Here is an 18,794-nt window from a genome sequence, read left to right as displayed (position 1 = left end):
GGACAGATGGGTGAACAGTGGGAGTCTGGGCTGCCATCACTTGAAAAGCAAAGTTATGCACACTCATATAAACACATTTTACACACACACACCACACACACACACACAGACACATGATCACAGGATCACAGGCTTAGCCTTTAAAATGACCATGCTTGCACACATGCACTACAAAATAAATTTTTGTGGTCATCATTTATATATTGCAAATAAGAATCACTTTTAATGAGCATGGTCTAATTCTATGGATAAGATTATATTTTAGTAATATTGGGTTGTTTATTCTTGACCACTAGGACTAAGATATGGAGAATAAAACCTAAACAGAAAGACTGTGTTATTCTTCAACCATCAAATGAGTGGTTAATTTATAGGAATCCTGCAGTTCTAAACAGAAACATCTCTGTATAATAAAGTACAGTTCAACAACAACAGAAATGCTAGACTCCAGACTTAATAATACAGATTAACTGAGACCTCTTTATAACAGTTTAAACGAGAATGTAGCATTTTCTTGAGGAAGGATTTATTGCATGACTGTTTTAGCCTGCATTCGGTTTAGTTGTAACATTTTTACCTGTAAATGATAGCAAACGGATGTTATTTCCCATTGTTCTATAGACATTGATGGTTTTGGTCTGTGCTAGAAAAGAATAATACCACTTCTCTTACCAGGTATTTCTGCTCATGATTATTACCTGTGCTATTTTATTCCTGTAGTCCGCTCTGTGTACTGCTTACTACTCATTATGTTCATTCCTCATGCTATCTCACTGTCAGTGCTGATTTGTGGTGTTATAGGAAAGAGCTGGATTTGTTGTGTCTCGGTTTCTAAATGTCCACGTCACACAATCTCAGTGTTTATGTTTCCTATATGATTTCTCTGAATCAGATTTGATTGCTTCTGTCTGGAATCAATCAGACTCAAAACACTGCATGTCATTAATGTAACTTTTTCATGTCTGTAGATCATTGCTGCTCATAAAAGTAGCCTATATGTGCATTATTTCTAACAACTGGGCTGGTATGGTGAGGTAGACCACACTTATCCAAAACCTGTGCCTTTATTATACTTTGTATTAACTGAAACTAGAAAAAATGAGTTGAAATGAAAGGCCCAATATCATTTACCTCTGCTGAAGATTTAAACGTTTCATTTCATTCTATTTAATCGTGATTATCCTTTCTTCTATATCATTAAAAGGTCCAGACAAAACTTTACCCCATGGGACAGTGGGTTTTTGTTCCTCCTTGGTTCTCTAATAACTGAATATTGGTCATGACCCTTGAACCTGTCTTTTTTTCTTTCCCAACAGGCTGGCAGTAGCAACTTCCACAATGGAGGAGGTAGAGCAGCTACTTGGCAAAGAGAAGCAGCAGGGTCACAGTCTCAGGTAAAAAGTACCGAAAAACCAGAGAGAAGAGGCAAATAAAGATAATGTGACATGAGAGAGTTAGGGTCTATACCCTAATGAGAGCCAAAAACAGGATGCAGGTGAAAAACAAAAAAATAAAGAAACAGGGGTTTGCATTATTCAGACTGAGTGTCCATTCCTTGAGCAGATGCATGGCAGGAAGGCCAGAGCAGATGGGAAACAATTGTGTAGGATGATAAAGTCAGGACAATAAAAGAGGGAATGGAAAAAGAGAAAGTTCAAATTCAGCTGGCCTCTGGTAATTTCCTGGAAGTAAAGAGGGAGTTGTCATCAGTTAATGACAGGAGAGGAGCAGAGCAGAGTGGTGGAGGTGAAGAGAGTGGGAGGGAAGAGATGAGACGTCAGGGGAGAAAAAGTGCTTTTCAATCAGGCTGCTGACATTGAAAGAAGCTAAATGAGTAAACTATTGGGTAAGCGAACACATGCCATTTCTTTTTCTTTCTCTGTCTGTCTCTCCTTTTTTACTATCTTACTTATCATCAATGACAGATCTGGCTCATTACTGTGACTCCATTTGGTGCTGTCAGCCCTATGATTTATGTCATCTGACATTATAAAAATGGCTCTCGTGACAAGCAGTGCCCATGCTCTCCTCCAGTCTGCACGCACACAAACACACACCCACCCACTCTCAAGCACCACACAACAGCTTAAAGTCTCCCCTCTCATCCTGTCTCTTATGAGACTCTGTTCATTTTTGATCACCTTAAACCTCAAACCCTGAATAAGAAAAACAGCAACCACTCAACCTCTCAAAAACTGTCACATCACTTTGCATGCATGACCCAGCCACACTCACAATGTTTCCATGGTGAGCACACATGCCTGTATGTGTTTGTGTAGGTGTGTATGTGTACCTATGTGTGACTGTGTGCACTCACCACTGTGTGGGTAAGGGAATAGGAAATGGTTCGGTGTGTTCTCACCATGTTCCGTCAAAAGTGTTCCTGGAACACGGAATGGCATCCTAGAATGACAAAATGTTCTCTTCAAGCACCATGAGTTTAGCATTAATTTGTGACTTGATTGAACGTGTGTCTATATGCATGTATGTTTGCGCATTGGTGAAATTAATAATAAAGTTGTAGGCATGAGACGATTTGAGCCTGAACAGTGTAACTACATTTGAGTGAGCACTTCATACAGCTTCTCTCATTCATAATTATTGTAGCTGCTCTCTCTTATACTGGCTATCTGAATCCCCTGAGTCCAAATTAAAACTGAGAGTATAATCACTTCTATTTGACCTGACTGAGAAGTGTCATCTGGCTAGGCCCCCTATTCACTTCCAAAATAAAACTATGCTAGGTGGTTGGTGCTTGGTACTGTTAACTTTGTAAAATTAGCAAAAAATTTAAGCCCATTGTTTCACTAACTATTGCATGACATAGCCATACAAGTCATTCAGTTTATAATTTATTTTCAAAACTTATATTGGGGGGATTTTTGCAACTAATTGCTAATTGATAGTTTACAGACAAAATGTGGGAAGATAGACAGATGACAATAAACAGACTCAACTGAAATTTACATTGTATTAACCTAGGTCACAGCTGTTGGAGACAGTTAGCCACCATTTTAGCTGGGATGTTTGTTTCCACTGGCTCTGTTACCAGAGTGTTTCATAGATTTTTCCACTCTCAGCAACATTTAAAATTGGCAGACTTGCTTTTAACATAATGAACATGATATGTGAAACTTATTGTTGGTTTTAAGCAAATGGTTGTTTAAGGCCTTTTTTGAAAGTTATAAATTCATTAGTTCTTAGTATAAATAAAATTTTGGAGGTTAGCTTAATTTATTATTCTATCTAGCATAGGCAACTATAAGAACAATGCTTTAGCCTATACCTTTTTCAGTCACTACCATTATATATTAATTGAGAAAAATTTGTGCCTCTATGGTGTATGATGATGACTGAATAAACTACTACTACTACTATATATAGCTACATCCTGTGGAAATTTAGTTCAAAAAGTGAAAACCACTGAATCCGATACATAGACTAAACATTGAATAGTGTCGTCTTGCTTAATACACAAAATATGGCCATAGATATGGCTTGTTATGGCTTGCAAGTCTAAAATGTCTGCAGTCTTAAGAACCTCACAAAACAGCTGGAGAATACTAGAGAGGGAACACAGAAGCAACCACTTGCTGTCTGTTGTTAATATAGTACCATTGTGTGACCTTTGTGTGTGTCCAGACATTAACATATATGGTAAGTACAGTGTTTATTAACACCTGTGAAAACCTCTTTGCAGCTTCATTAAAAAAAAAAAAAGCAGATGTTCTCAAAGAATGTATGGTACACTAAGCGTTAACCACAGTCCTTTGATTTTAAACTGCACTGGAGTTATTGGGGTTCCTAATCCCCTATAATAAAATGTTTCTTAATGAGGGAGAGCAACTGCAAAGGATTTCCCCACCAAGGCTTTTCTGAGCTCACACACGTCACTTTAGTAGCACTTGTTTACAGATACCTAGGTAGAGATTAAGAGAACACTCTGTCTTTATTGACTGTTCCCATTATGTGTTCAGGTGATTTAGCCATTTGTGACCAAGAAAATATACATATGTTCAGCATTTTAAGGAAAACATTAAATGCTTTCTTTTAATTTTCCAGCCTTTTTGGATCTAAACTGAATTTTCAAGCATGTGTTTCTGTGTGTGTATTTGTCAGAGTAACGTGTGCACGGCAGCAGCAGGCCCTGCGAGCAACTCTCTCTTTGCTTAACTCCTGTGGCAGTGAGCTCACTGATGTACGGGGTTTCTTCAGTCAGCTGACGGGGACCTGGCAGGTCTTCAGATCTCAGATACTGCAGTACAGCACACAGGTGTTCTCAGGTAATATGCACATTGACACACTCCCTAACACGTACACCAAAACAAACCTTAACTTCATAATTTAAAAGGTACAGAGTGAGGAGGAATAGATTTAGATTTTTGAGGCCAATTTATAGGACTATTTTAGATCTGAGGGCAGAATAGATGACTATAATGATCTGAACTAATAAATGAAAAATTTTCAAGCTTGTGTGTGTGTATGTATGTGTGTTTACCATTGGTTCTCTAACTCTTGAAACTTTTCAAGGGAATTTAGGAGGAATGTGTCTTTTCATCGGTATATGTGTGTAAAGACTGTAAACATAAAAGAGTTTGGATACAAGTGGAACATAACGACAAGCTTTTTTTTTGTCTGTGGGTGTGTTCAACATTGACAATAAATGCCTGAAGGACAGCTAACCTCCAGCTCACCTCATGGGTGGGTCTTTTTTCTCTCTCTGCTGCACGTTCCAAACAGCTGCCAAGTGTGTGAGTGTGCGCTTGTACTGTGTGTCTGAGTGTCTGTGTGGCAGAGACAAAGAGATAGAAAAAGAGGGACTGAGGGAGAGCTTGATAGAGAAAAAGACAAAAAAAGAAAGTAGTCTGCCCTTTGAATTTATCCTGTGTGAGTAAGCTTGTTCAGTGGCATGAACATGAAAGGCAGCTGTTGCACAGACCAACAGATGCAAAAAACATACACGCCCAGGAATGCACACGCATGTACTCACGCATGCATCTAAACACACAAAGATGCTGTTCGTAAAGTCCCAGAAACATCTTCTCCCAAACAATATACATTGCATTACTCTGTGGTCATTTTGTTTTTCTTATGTATGTTGGAGTCCCTTTGTTGTCCTTTTAAGAATAACTTTAAACAGAGGCAAGGCCTGTGTAGACCCATTTAGTAACACATCTATGCCCTTGCATTTAAAAAACATTGACTAATATTTGTATTTTCGTCAGACCAGAACCAGAAGTAAGTATGGGACTCAAGCAGAAGGTGTGGAAACCCTGATTAGATATCTACTCTACAAAGCCCTTAGTTAAACCAGTCCCCTGCTTCTGACTCCAAACTGATATGGGCGTTAGCTGGCAGTTAAACTGTGTTACCTGTCTATCAGCATTCTGTGGTTACCATCAAAAACAGCAGAAGAAGCAATAGGAGAGAGAGGGAAAAGAAAAAGAGAAACTTAAGGAGGTTTTCTAATGTGTGCACATGAATGTGGTTTATGGGTAGGTGGAACAGGAGAGGGAGGAGACAAGAGTGGAATTTTACAGAGCATGAGACAAAGATGAGCATTGAAGGCAGAGGAACATGACAAGCACAATTGATCTTATCTCAATTTGTTGCCAAAAGATGAATTGTACAAATTGACTTGAAGGTAATGGCCAATGTTTGTGAGTTTTCTTTCAGTGTTGGTGGAAAAAAATTGAACATTAGAGGCTTTTAAGGTGAAAGGCTGTGACTAAGTGGGGCTGAGTTTGTCTGTGCGTGTGTGTGCACCCTTGTGTGTGTGTGCATGATGATCCCTGAACCACAGCCATCTGTCAACACCCTGGGCCATCTTTATTCTATATAGTATCTGCTTCCCTGGAAGCCAACTTTGTATATCTGTGTTTATAGTGACAGCAGCAAAATAAAAAAACAAATATTGTATGCTCTCAATGAGCTTAGCAATCCTTCCCATTGTCTCTCTGTCCAGCACTGTATCCACATCTTTATTCCCCTGTCTGTGTTTCACTGTCTATAATTGGTATTATGAAAATGTTCAGTTAAAAAATACATGTATTGTATAAATAATTTTAAACACAAACATTTGGCAGAGTATGGATGGACTCTATAGCTGAAATAGGTCACTATTACTAAGTCATCTCATAATAAAGCCTTGCATTAAAGCCCCTGTTCTTTGTACCTGTGACATTGCATTGAGTGTTTCTGAGAGGCCAAAAAATAAACTCCTTACACTGCATAAAAATAATCCTTAGGCTAAAACAGTAGCATGCCTTTGCGCTGTCTGCAATACAGCACTGTTTTTTTAACCATGAAGCTACTGTGGTTTAGAAGTGCTTAATAAATTAGGTGCTTAACAAATTAGGCAGACATCCAAAAATGGTACTTTGCAGTTAAAAATCTAATAGGTATGTTTGTCAAAACATAAGTGTAAAGGTACATACAGTTACCTTATACCTTGTCTCTTATTATGTGAATTTTAATGTAAGCGGAGATGCCTTCAGATACAATAGAGATGTATCTTCATGCATGCTTGAGAGACAGTGTTCTACCTATGTTTGTGAACTGCAAAATATTTTGGGTCGAGTAGTGTCTGTAACAAGCACTGTAACAAGTATTAAATATTAATAATAAGTTCAGAGGGGAAATTCTGATCTATTGCATTTTGTGGTGTATTTCTCCACTATTTTGAATATACTGTATTTACAGTGCTCATGGAAAAGTGGCTTATGACATGAGACAATGTTTTTCTTAACGTTCCACAACTTAGGCAACACTGAAATATTTTACATTTCTTATGTATTTTTTAGTTTTAAACATTCTTCAGTTTGTATTGTAACATCTGAAGGATTAACTTTAGACAGGAAGAGAATATTACTTGCATGAGTCCTAACAATGTGGTACACAGACAAAGGCTAAGCAAGCTGTTTAGAGACAGTGCCTGCTATTACTGCACACACAAAAAAATGTAATTAATTACGATAGGAAGCATTAAAAAGAGCCCACCCCTGCACAGTTATGATTAGTGATTTTAGCATTTAGCCAGACAAGAAAAGCAGAACACTGATGTGTGCTTTAAACAGTATACACGTTTGATGAAGATCTTCCAACAAGCACAGCCATAACTGTTGATTCCTTTTGTTTCTCAGCTAAAGGAATATAATAGTGCTAAAGCAAAGCTAGCTAAATCTTGCTACAGTACATTTGAAAAAGATCACTTAAGAAAATGAAGTTGTGCAACAGCAGATTCTTCTTCTTCTCCTGACTCGAAGCTGCAGCTACTTCTCATATATATATATATAAAAAACTGAGCTAGTGAATGATGAAGATGACTCAATATACAGTATAAAATAGGAGAACCATGCAAGTAAATTTGCAAAAACATATAAAGTTGCAATAAACATTAAGTTGAGTTTTTTTATGACAGCAATTGCTATCAGCAGCTATGTTTTTTTTTAATTTGCACTAAATAACATTGCACTGTAACTGCAGCGCTGCAGCAATGTCAAGTAACAATACTGTAAAACTGTCAACAGTAAGTTGGTGGCCAGCTGCCATGAAGTTGATGTTATATTTGCAGCCAGATTGTTACACAGTGTGTGTCTGTGTCCAAGCAATGAGACACATAATAGAAGCACTGTAGAGAAAGTCAGACAGGCTAGTTTGCTTCCATTGCAAAGCCTTTCTGCTCCATCAAGTATTTATACAACTATTTCTATTTAGTCGTGTCTCTTACCGTGTGTGTATTTGTAGGTTTTTGTGCTGCTGTGCATGTCTGTGTGTCTTTCTTCAAATGGTTCTATGTACATGTGTTCTTGTGTGTTATTATTGTATGTGTCTTTTTAAGTCTTTGTGAGTGTCTTGGCACCTGTGAGTGTCTGTGTGTATGTATGTGTGTTTGTCTGCGTGTGTTGCTTTACCCTGACGGACCTTGTCATGTCACAGTGACCAGAAAGCAATTATCAGTGTATTGCCGCTTTGAAAAGGACCTCCTACACTCCACTCGTCCCACTAAGAGAGAGTGAGAGAGAAAGAGAGGCAAGATGAGAAAGGTGTGTGAGAGTCTGACAAAGAAAAGGAAAAAATGGAGCCACAGAAAGAGAGGAAGAGGATGAAATAGAAGGAGGAAAAAAAGAGGAGAGTGACAGAAGAAGAGGAAGAGAACAATGAAAAGTCAAACAATGAGAGTGAGCAAGGAAAAACAAAGACTTGGAGGAAGAGAATGTCAAGCTGACATTGCTGGATCAGTTTAAGAGCTCTTCAGAGCCACAGCCACTGTGCCCTGCCGCATTGCTCTGAAGGACCCTTGCAGACAACCCTCTCAATATACAGTATAAACATACACGTACACACACAGAAACACACTTCACACTCCCGTACCCACAGTAGTAACCTGTCGGCCATGCAAACAACTGCCCAGACACCCACACAGAGCCTTTGTCTGATGGCTCTTTTGTCTGTTTTATGTTTTTTTTTTTTTTCCCTGCATGATGATTACATGATTACATAGCATACTTATATGCTATGTAATCATGCTATAATAAATCACATAATATGCTTATAGCCCCTTTTACGCATGCTCTGGAATCCTGAAATTCTCCTGACTTTGTCCAGAGAGGATGTATGTGAGATGTTTTCGAGCTTTTGGCTTGTCCCTTCAGAGGTCGCCACAGCGGAACATGTTCCGCACGTTGATTTGGCATGTGATTTTTAGGCCGGATGCCCTTCCTGCCGCAACCCTCCCATTTATCCGTGCTCAGGGCTGGCACAATGGTAGCCCTTGATGGCTGAGCAGGGCCACAAGCTGATGGGGTGGGATTTGATCCTATGGCCTTTGATCCTGCGGCCTTCTGCATCCCAACCCGAACCTCTACCCAGTGAGCCACCTTCCTCATTTATTGGAATATAAAATATTTTATTGCTGTGAATTCAAATTCATTCCTTACAGAGGAAAGTTATTTATTTATGAAATTTGAAAAGATCATCTGGGGTTTTTTTTTTGTTTGTTTGTTTGTTTTTGCTTTTTCCTAAGCTAACTAGGATTCTTCTAATCAAATTTAGTTTTTTAAGTGACAAAATCAACTTTTTTGTTATTCTCCTGTCTGCTGCCCAACTTTTATTCTAATTGCTCTTTATCTATGTTACATTGTCAGAGTTCACCTCCTTTTAACATGCAACCCAAATCAGTACATATGGTATATGCATATTGCATACACAAACATACACAACTCACAAAAAGTTAGGGATATTTGACAGCCAAATTTCAGAATGCATCTAAAATGCACTATAATCTTTGCAGGTGAACTTAATTTGAGCTTCTCTAAACGTTTGAATGCACATGTCTAACTGTTTAATGTTTCAGTACTTATTGCATAACCGCAAAAATCAATATGTGATTTATAGATCTGATTCATGAGTCAACCACTAAATGTTCTGATTCAGTGACAATTTGTATTTAAACAGTCCTTTTCATCATGCTGTTCACATTCTGACATCATGAAACCAAGATGACAGATAACAATTGACAAGTTATTGAGACATTGACTTTTTTTGTTGTGTTATACTCACCACTGTTTTTAGCTTTTGTTCCAATAATTTGTTTGAGATGAAGAAATTACCATTGCATGCGTCTACTTAAAAGCCCTACTTTCATGATATATCACCGTAGCATGAACTTTTTAGATTTTCCATAAATTTTATCCGAAACTTGAATAGCCCTAACTTTTTGTGAGTAGTGTATATGTCATTTCTAATTACTTTTATTAAAACAATTTAGAAAATTTTATATAATTCTTTTACAAAACACTAGGACGAGCTCTTGCACTGCTTGTGTTATTACAGACTACATATGAAACTAATAAAAATAATGGGGAAGTTGGTGATGAAACTAAATATTGCAGTTGAACAGTTCTTCCATGTCTGTTCCTAATAAATGTCTTCACCGGCCTGGAAACTGGTTATATAAATGTGGACATGCACAACTAAATGACGGTCTTCATTTACAAAATCACAGGAGGGTTATGTTTTATTTTTTATTTAAAATGTTTGCATTCTTTTCTGTTTTTTCATTATTGTGTTTATTTTCATTTGCTCACTACTTGTGCTATCAGGGTGGAAATGGACAGAATGAAGTGGGGAAAATGTAGCAATACAATAGATAGTGTGTATTAGAAACATAACAAAGACAAACCCGCTGTGGTGCAGTGTTTCATGGTTCCCTTTGAGCACAAATTTCCTCACTCTCCCCTTTCAATACCCATCACCTTCTTCTGCTCTGCCTCTCAGCGTCATTGTTAACTGCTTCAATATGTCTCAGTTTTCCATTTTAGTTTTATGTACACCCTCCCCTACTACACTAAACTCTTTTGACTCTAACTCCTCACCTCTTGATAAAGGTACTCATGTTTCTGTCTGGACCCTTTGTCATCTGGTCCTTACTGGTCTTGTCACTCTTGTTGAGTGTTTCATTTGGTATAAGGTTTCTTCCTTTTCTAAACAGGGACGTCACAATAAGATGGAACCTCTGCATACTGCAGCTATTCGACTAAGTCTTTTGACATTCAATCTTCCTGTAAATTATATAGTGTAACAGCCTTTGGTGAAAAGGCTGGCTTTGAGCCAGTGTTGTTGTTGTGTTGTTGTATATGCATCGTGTTAAGTAAACATAAATCTCTGTGTGTGAACAGTGCTGAGAGAAGAGCTGAAGCATTCCAGTCATGAGTTTCGGAAAATGAGAGAAGAGAAAGAGCACCTAACCCAGCAGCTGATGTAAGTGTCTACAGTATGAGGTAAAGCGCACGCACACACTCACAAACAAACACACACACATGGAGACGCAGGTGGATTGAGGTATTTGGAATATGCTGGGTGAAGAACAGGTCCCTGCAGGGTTTGGCTAAATGTATAATTTTCCTCAACCCCTCAATCCTTTCATCAAACTAGGAAATGCCGCTGTTCCACATACAGGTTCTGTTAAGCTGCAACAATGGTACTCAGTACTTTGCATCTATGGCTTATGAAAACTTGTTCACAGTCAGGCTTCATTAGTTAAAACATCTTGCAGGTCCATTTTTAAATTTTTGATTCATCCTACAAATCTAAACCTGCAAACACAAATCTAAATACAAACATAAATACAGAACCACACCCACAACACATACCATACAAATGAGGGACAGAGTCAGTAAATCAAATAAAGGCTGTTCAAATCTCTGCATTCTCATATTAAGGCCTCAGCAGCAGTTGTGAAGCAGACACAAGAAAATATTTCAGTAAAACATCAATTTTAACTTCATATTCCAGTTGGCTCTGGACATAACAGTAATCTGAATGTACAAGTCCTACTCACTTTGGTAATTCCTTAACATTTGTGGTTTTGAGTAAAATATATCCAAACAAATTCATAGATTACCATTCATGTCCCTCTCAGGAGGGTCCAAGTCCAATATAGTACCATTACCTATTTTATCATGTTTACAGTGTTTGGGTTTTTGACCAAACACCTGCTAAACATTTTCACAAATTCCTTTTATTTGTCCGTCTGTAGTTTGTATTTAGTTCTAGATATCCCAGAAATCTTTTAACCGATCAGTTTTTGCTAAAATTAAGCTAATCAGAATCAAATGTCCAATATCTTATGTCTATTTCAACCAGCTAGTATTTGCTAATTTCATGAGAGTAAAAATTAGACTTTGTGAACATAAATAAATTCTATGTCTACTATGGAAGCATAACATAACAATTACTCGATATAAATTCAGTAAGATACCTTTTAAAGTCAAATGTTGGAGTTCAATTCAGAACACTAAGGATTCAATACTGAATAAATACTTTGCTCCGTTTCTGATATAATTAAAAATTTTATTGTGTGATATATAGTGATTTATATTTTCTTTAGTGGATCCTATCGTCTCTTATCTTTGTTTTACTTCATGTACTTGTTTAATGACCGTGTATCAGATCACACTCTGTATTAGAAAAAAGTTCATACATGCACACAATGTGCAGTGCTTTCAAAATATAGACTCACTAAGCTTTGCTTGAGCTTTTTACTGCAGGGCAAGTTGCTGTTCATTGCAAAAATTTTATTTTCCAAGATTTCCAAATGAATATATTATTCCATATTTGGTTAAAGCTTAATTTTAGTAATGCATTTTAATAGTGGAAGTGTTTTACATTTTTGTATTTCCCACATTTGAGACGTAGTCATTCAAAGGAATCGAGAAGTCAAATGTGCACGCACAGTCAAATGGACAAATAACCACAGACAGACAGATTAAAATACCCAGAAACACAAACATCCCCCTCCACACACGAGAAGTAAATGTTAAATGTTGCATCTGCCTGATCATCAGAGCAATAAAGGACCACTTGACCTGACAGAGTACAGATGAAGCACTCATTTGCTTCTAAATGTTTTCTTTTTCTGTCTATAACCTTATCATGTCTCTCTTTCTCTGTTCCATTTTTTAATAATAAACTTCAGTAAACCTTCAGTTTTGCTCTAAATTACTTTTTCTTACTTTTTGTAATTGGCTTCAAATTGCTTTCAGCTTCAGGTATGAGAAACACTACATCATGCAAAGTGATTCTAAATATGTGGACCATTGAGCAAAGGTATATGTAAGTGTATGTATGTTTGTTGTACAACTGGTTAGGTATACATATGTCTTGTTTGCAAAGTGATTAAAGATACAGCCAGGTAAATTTGGAAAGGTTCTCACTGGGTTCACAGTGTTAAGAAACATTTTTGTACGTTTGTATTCTTGGTTCAGACCTGTTTTTTTTTACTTGAGTGAGACACACTAACACACATAGTGCTAATCTTATAGTAGTAAATCTACATCTGTCTTATATTCTGTGATTTCTTATCCTGTAAGCCCTCAGATGAAACGGTATTCATTCAATCCTTATTTCTCTCCATGATGAGTCTCCCCCCCATCTTGTATTTTAACTGACTCATTTGACTGTTTTATTTTTGCTCATCAACAATAGACCTATTTTATTCTCTCTCCTTTGTATTTTTGGTACAGACCTTCTCATTCAGTTTTCCCAGGGCCATGCTAAGTGCATATATTGAACTAAAATATGTCACCAAACCGATTCTTAGATAAGATAAATTGTCAGCCAAATCCTTCTGTTACCATCAGAAATAAATACATTGACCCACTGAACTCTACCCTCTCACCCAATAATTGTACATGCAAGTCTGTGGAGGTGTGAAAAACAAATTCAGCTTAGTGTGTGTGCAATGTCTACAAAATGTGTATGTCTATCTAATACAGAGCTCAGGGCTAAGACACACAGGATGGAGGGGATGCATTCATATGTGACACATATGGATATACAGTATGGTATAGATGGAATGAGCCTTAAGCCATGTTTTGTGTGAGCACGCACATATGGAAAGACTGTAAAGCGGGAAAATAGGGACTCTTATCCTCTGACCAATGCTACACACCAGCATTGTGTTTTTTATTTAACTTATTTTCTGTTGGTTTATGCAAATAAATAAATATATTTATCTATCTATGTTTATTTATTTATTTATTTTTTTGGTCCTTTTGGCTTATCTCGTGAGTTCAGGGTCACTACAGTGGATCATCTGTTGATTTGGCAAAGTCCCTTTCCTGACGCAACCCTCCCCAATTTCTACCGGGGATGGGACCGGCACTGCACACCTGAGGATGGGCTCAGAACCTCCGATAATATATACTAAACCACATTACAATGAGAAAATAGTGAAAGTTGCAAACATTTATTCACCATATACAGTTGTGAAAGTAGTATTCAGATCCCATACTAAAAAAGTAGCTGTCCCACACTGGACACAGTTCTGCACTGAAATGCACATTTTAGTGCAAGAATTTGTATTCAGTATTATTAGCAAAATGTATTTTAAAAAGCAAAGCGTGTGTGTAGGTGTGTGTGTGTATAACATATGAGCTCCAGAGCATCCCAAACTTTTGATTCCAAGAACAAGACGCATCAGTATGTTTGTGTGCAAGGTGTGTTTCCATGGCAACTACCCAACCTTTGACCCCTACCTCCATCAAACACGAGCGTTCCACACCTGTTCCATTTTTGTGGTGCCAGCCTGTTGCCTTGGAAATGCACACATTCATACATATTACAGGGGCAGTCTAGGGACAGTGAGCAGCTGTGGAATCTTGGTAATCCTATCATGCAACCTGACTACTTACACTCACTTACAAACTTGAGAATCTTTTAGCTTGTTTCATTCTTACTGTGCCCATGATTATTGTTGCACTGATAGTATTTGTACATAGACTGCCGTAGAGTGTCAACAGTGCTAAGATACTTATACAATGTGATGATCACCTTATGTTACCAGACGTACAAATCTTGCTATCGTCCACTTAGCAAATCCGTGTAAGTAGTGCCCAGTTGCAGTGTGAACTTGGGCCGAGGACACTCTGACAACATTTGTCAAAGGATCACAGAGAGAGTCACAAACTCCCTCCTCCAGGATCCGGATGACATGTATTTAAAAGGTGTTGGGAATCTTCCTGCTGTGTCCTGATTGGCAGGAGACACTGAGCTCATTCTTTCATCACAGGATGAACACATGGATCCTGCAACACAGACACAGGCCAAGTTGAAAGGACGGATTATAGGAAAGAGAAGGAAAGATGAAAGACAGGATGGGTGCACTGAGCAAGGGAGGAGAGATGAAAGAGTGGATGATGGAATGAGTGAAGGTCAAGAGAGAGAGAGAGCAAAGGATTGATGTGATTGATGTGATACAGCTTGTTTTCATAACAGTGAGTGCTCTGTGCATGTGTGTATGTATGCAAAAAAAGAGTGTGTGCATGTGGTCTGTGTCTTTGTGATTGCTGGCAGGAAAAAAAAACAAAACTATTGATCTCAAGGTGTGTCCAAAGACCTAATTTCCCACAAGATCTTGCTTTATTTGCCATACACACACTGTACTTCCTCAGTTGTCTGCTTATCTCATATTAGATAAAATCAGCCACAGCCCTTTGGGAAAGAAGAAGGCTTTTTTCTTTCCTTTTTTCCTAAGATTCAAAAGAAATTGCATTCCTCGTGTTTCTCTCTCTGTGTGTATCTCTCCAGGCTCTGTTATCATGTGAGCGCATGCCACACGAAAAATGGTATTTTCCTCAAATGCAGAAAGGTTTTTCACTCTTATATGGCAGTTTGGTGTTTTTGGTATTTACCACCGTACGAGGGGGAGGCTCGGCAGGGTGACACCGGTACATTACAATTTTAGTGTTTGGATTCAGACACTAAAATTGTTTGGCAACATCTGCCAGCCGTCTGTACAGACAGGTTCAACAGCAAAGTCTGCATGGTTTTCTTCACTCTAATTCATGGTGGCATACTCACAGGTTTTGACTCTTTCACTTTTAAGATACATTATTTTACCAGTTGGCATTTGAATAATAATGTTTGATTATTATCAGCATGCCATTAACAACACCTGACGAACTCTTTACAGCCATGAGATGGATTTTCCATATACAGTTCATAATTTAAGTAATGCCTCCCAGATCTTGATTAAATCTTGTGCAACGACAAAACGTTTTGGTTCCTAAACACATCGTGCTGGTTGGTTCATTGTGCTACATTGATTATGCAGTGCAAGTCATTGCAGGTGGAGATAGTGACGTCCTCGGGTCACCCACACATGCCGGCATGTACACCCATACAACATTAGAACATACACACACAAACAGGTTTGTATTTTTATTCTTGTTGGGACTTCAATTGACATAATGCATTCGCTAGACGCTAACCCTAAAGCCACACTTTACAACTACATCCCTAACCCTAACATAAACCCAGTTCTAAACCTCACCTTAAAACCAAGTCTTCACCCCTGTTAGCCCTCAAACCTAAGACAAGCAAATCGTCTTCAATTTGCCAAAAGGTCCTAACTTGGATAGGAAAATCCTTTTTTGGCCCTAACTACGTAATAAAAACAAGTGTGCGCACACACACAAACACACATATGCTCACTTTAACTTACGTCAGATCAAAGAGAAAGCAAAACATTTTAATTTGTCTTTTTATTTTTATCCTGAAAACCTCCAGGACTCCAACACTCCAATTGATAATGTATAATAATATAGTAGATTGTTCCTAATTTTTACCTTGTTTTCTAAAAATTCCTAAATTATCCACCACCCCATTATCAGATGGTGCATTTGACTTCAGTTTGAACCCTGAATCAAAAACATCACCCTCTGTCTCTAAAAGTCTCTGTTTTAACTCCCTTTTTACCTCTAACTCATTGTAAAGAACAGCAAAGCAGAGGATAAACAATAGTGGAAGTAGCAGCTGGGCATTAGATATCATATCATCTCTGACCTAAGTAAGGTAAAAGAGAAAAAGGACAAGGGACAGGCACACTGGACTTTAAAGTATGGAGGGTACACTGTACCTAAACAGGCAGAATGTGGGAGCACTCTGGGGCCTGCACTAAATCACCAGTAGCTGTGACAACATGGGAGGAATAGGTGGTTAAAAAAGAGAGCAAAAGAGAATGTGTGTGTGTTTGGGGTGGGGGTGGGGATGGCTGGAGATGTGTGATGTGAAGTACAAAGGGAGGGGGGCTGATAACTGGTGCCTGAGAGCTGCAAGTCTTCTGATTGTGTGTGTATTTCAGCCTGTGTCTTTGTCTGTGTGCTGCTTACTTTTAGTTTTCACGATAAAAATATAAATAACGTATATGCTTTTAAGCACATTGCATTATATGTGGCTGTCAGCGTCAAGATGTGTAGTTATAAAAATAACAGTTTAGATATTCTACTGTTATACTATTTTTTGTATTCTACTAACAAAAACAGCAAAAGTCTATTATCAGTCTATTATGATGCACTTATTACCCTTGGCGGTTGTTTACTGAAATCAGATTAGTAAAAAGTACAAATAATTCAACATCATTGTCCGAACGTACCGAAAACAGAGAGCCTGACTGTGAGCTCAGGCGCGTAAAACCCTCTCACTCTGTATCCTGATTGCATGTCGCTGCAAGGTCACAGGACTAGACAGCCAGGTACACGCACACAAACACACACACGCAAACATTTTAACTGATCATGCTGCCAGAGAAGCGATTAGGCTGAGTAGCCGACAGAGTTAGGAGGGTTTAGGTAAAGTCTGTATTTGCGTGTGCGCGTGTGCATGCGTGTGGGGTTTATACATAGAAGGGAGTAGTACTGTCATGGCATGCAGAACTAGATTTAAAGTGATTTCTAATTTACTTTCTCAGGAGTGAGGCAGCAGCTGTACATGGAAGAAAAACACAGTCACACACAAGTAAACATGCTCACAGCTTGTTTACTTTGACTGCCTCGTGAAAATATATTAAATACTTATACAATGCTGTTTTGTGGAAAATAACAACTAAGAGTATTTTAAAAGCTGAAAGAGTTGTAGCATATGGAAAGCTTTTCTTGAACTTCTGCTGATCCCAGAGGGGGAATTCTTTGTTAGGCTTGGCATGTTCCACATGGAGGTTCAAGCGTAGGAGTACACAGAGTAGCAGTTGTATGGATTTTGTATCATGCTCAAGTACTTTTCAATGACACTTGAAATTGTAAAAACATATTCTGCGCATAAATATTGTATTTCGTCCTGCCTGAGTGTAAGACTTGTACTGTACAATTAATGTAAATTACATTTAAGGGAAAGAGGAAAGTATTAATGTGCAATGAGACACATGAAAATCTAGCTTTAACAAACATTCAGTTATTCAACAAAAAAAAATTGCTGAAAATGTAGAGACCATGCTATGAACTTTGTTTCTCCAGGGAGCAGGAGAGACAGAGTAAAGAGCAGTTGTGGCAACAGGAAAACTGCAAGGAGGAGCAGAGGCAAGAACTCCTAAGGTACACCGGCCTCTCCCTTCTTTTGTCTGCATTTTTCTTTGCTCATGATAAATTCCCGTCCATTACCTTTTCCAACTTTTCTACAATGCCTGTATTCAACCCACTCGTTACTCTCCAAATCATCACTCTCCTCTATCTCCTTCCTGCCAGAGAAAGGTGGGGTTATTAGTGTCAGCTGAGATCTGCTCTTGGATCAGTTGAGGAGATCTTAGGCTTCATAAAGTGTCTGTGACACAGCAGATAGTCTCGTGTGAGGCTGGCGCAACAGATGGAAGCACTTCTTAGTTGGCACGAAGTTGTGCTTCTCACACACATACACAAGCGCACTTATCTGTGCAGAGAGACATCCACTTACTAATTTGCTGGAGTGCATCTCACTAATACACGACAGACACATGTACGCACACCCAACCCACATGTGTGCACCCACAGACAGACATATACACATTGAGGCACTCATCTTTCCATGCAGGCGTTAGATGTATGTGGGGTGTGTATTTTTTCACATGATATCTGCTGGTATTCTTTTTCTAAGCCACTGGCAGCCTGGTGTGTTCAATTACACCGTTGATTTATTTTCCTTCCCACACAGCGGTCTCTGATCTCACCCTCTGGCTCCTATACAGCTCCAACATATGATAGCACTCCACTGGGGGTGGAAGCTATTTCAGACACTTTCTCCCATAGCTGACAGAAAATGTAATGGGATACAACAATTCTTTAAAGTGACCAGGTTTGGAAACCACAGCTGCCCAAAGATAATGTTTATCTGGTCAAAAAAAAACTTGTTTTATGCAGAAAAATCAATAAGTAGATGCTACAACAGAAATCTGTCTGTTTTTCCATTTAGTCGATATCCTTATTTACTCTGTCTAAAACTAAATGCATCTCCACTAATTTTTCTCCTAGAGACATATTAACATG

The 18,794-nt window shown here is 38.3% G+C and overlaps 1 protein-coding gene across 5 annotated transcripts in view; it reads left to right on the top strand.

Moving 5' to 3' along the window:
• The window catches only part of lekr1 (Leucine-, glutamate- and lysine-rich protein 1), a 65,984-nt gene that overhangs the window by 26,184 nt on the left and 21,006 nt on the right, over positions 1–18,794 (top strand). For 3 of the 5 annotated variants that reach the window (XM_067507089.1, XM_067507085.1, XM_067507088.1), the window contains 4 exons: positions 1,317–1,394; positions 4,120–4,283; positions 10,680–10,761; positions 17,793–17,870. In XM_067507089.1, the coding sequence (XP_067363190.1) occupies positions 1,317–1,394; positions 4,120–4,283; positions 10,680–10,761; positions 17,793–17,870 (402 nt within the window). The remainder of the gene's footprint in view (positions 1–1,316; positions 1,395–4,119; positions 4,284–10,679; positions 10,762–17,792; positions 17,871–18,794) is intronic. The other 2 variants (XM_067507086.1, XM_067507090.1) reach the window with 2 other exon arrangements.

The sequence above is a fragment of the Channa argus genome, chromosome 6 (assembly GCF_033026475.1).
Source record: "Channa argus isolate prfri chromosome 6, Channa argus male v1.0, whole genome shotgun sequence".
Taxonomy (NCBI): Eukaryota; Metazoa; Chordata; class Actinopteri; order Anabantiformes; family Channidae; genus Channa; species Channa argus.
This window is presented reverse-complemented; position numbering and strand designations above follow the sequence as displayed.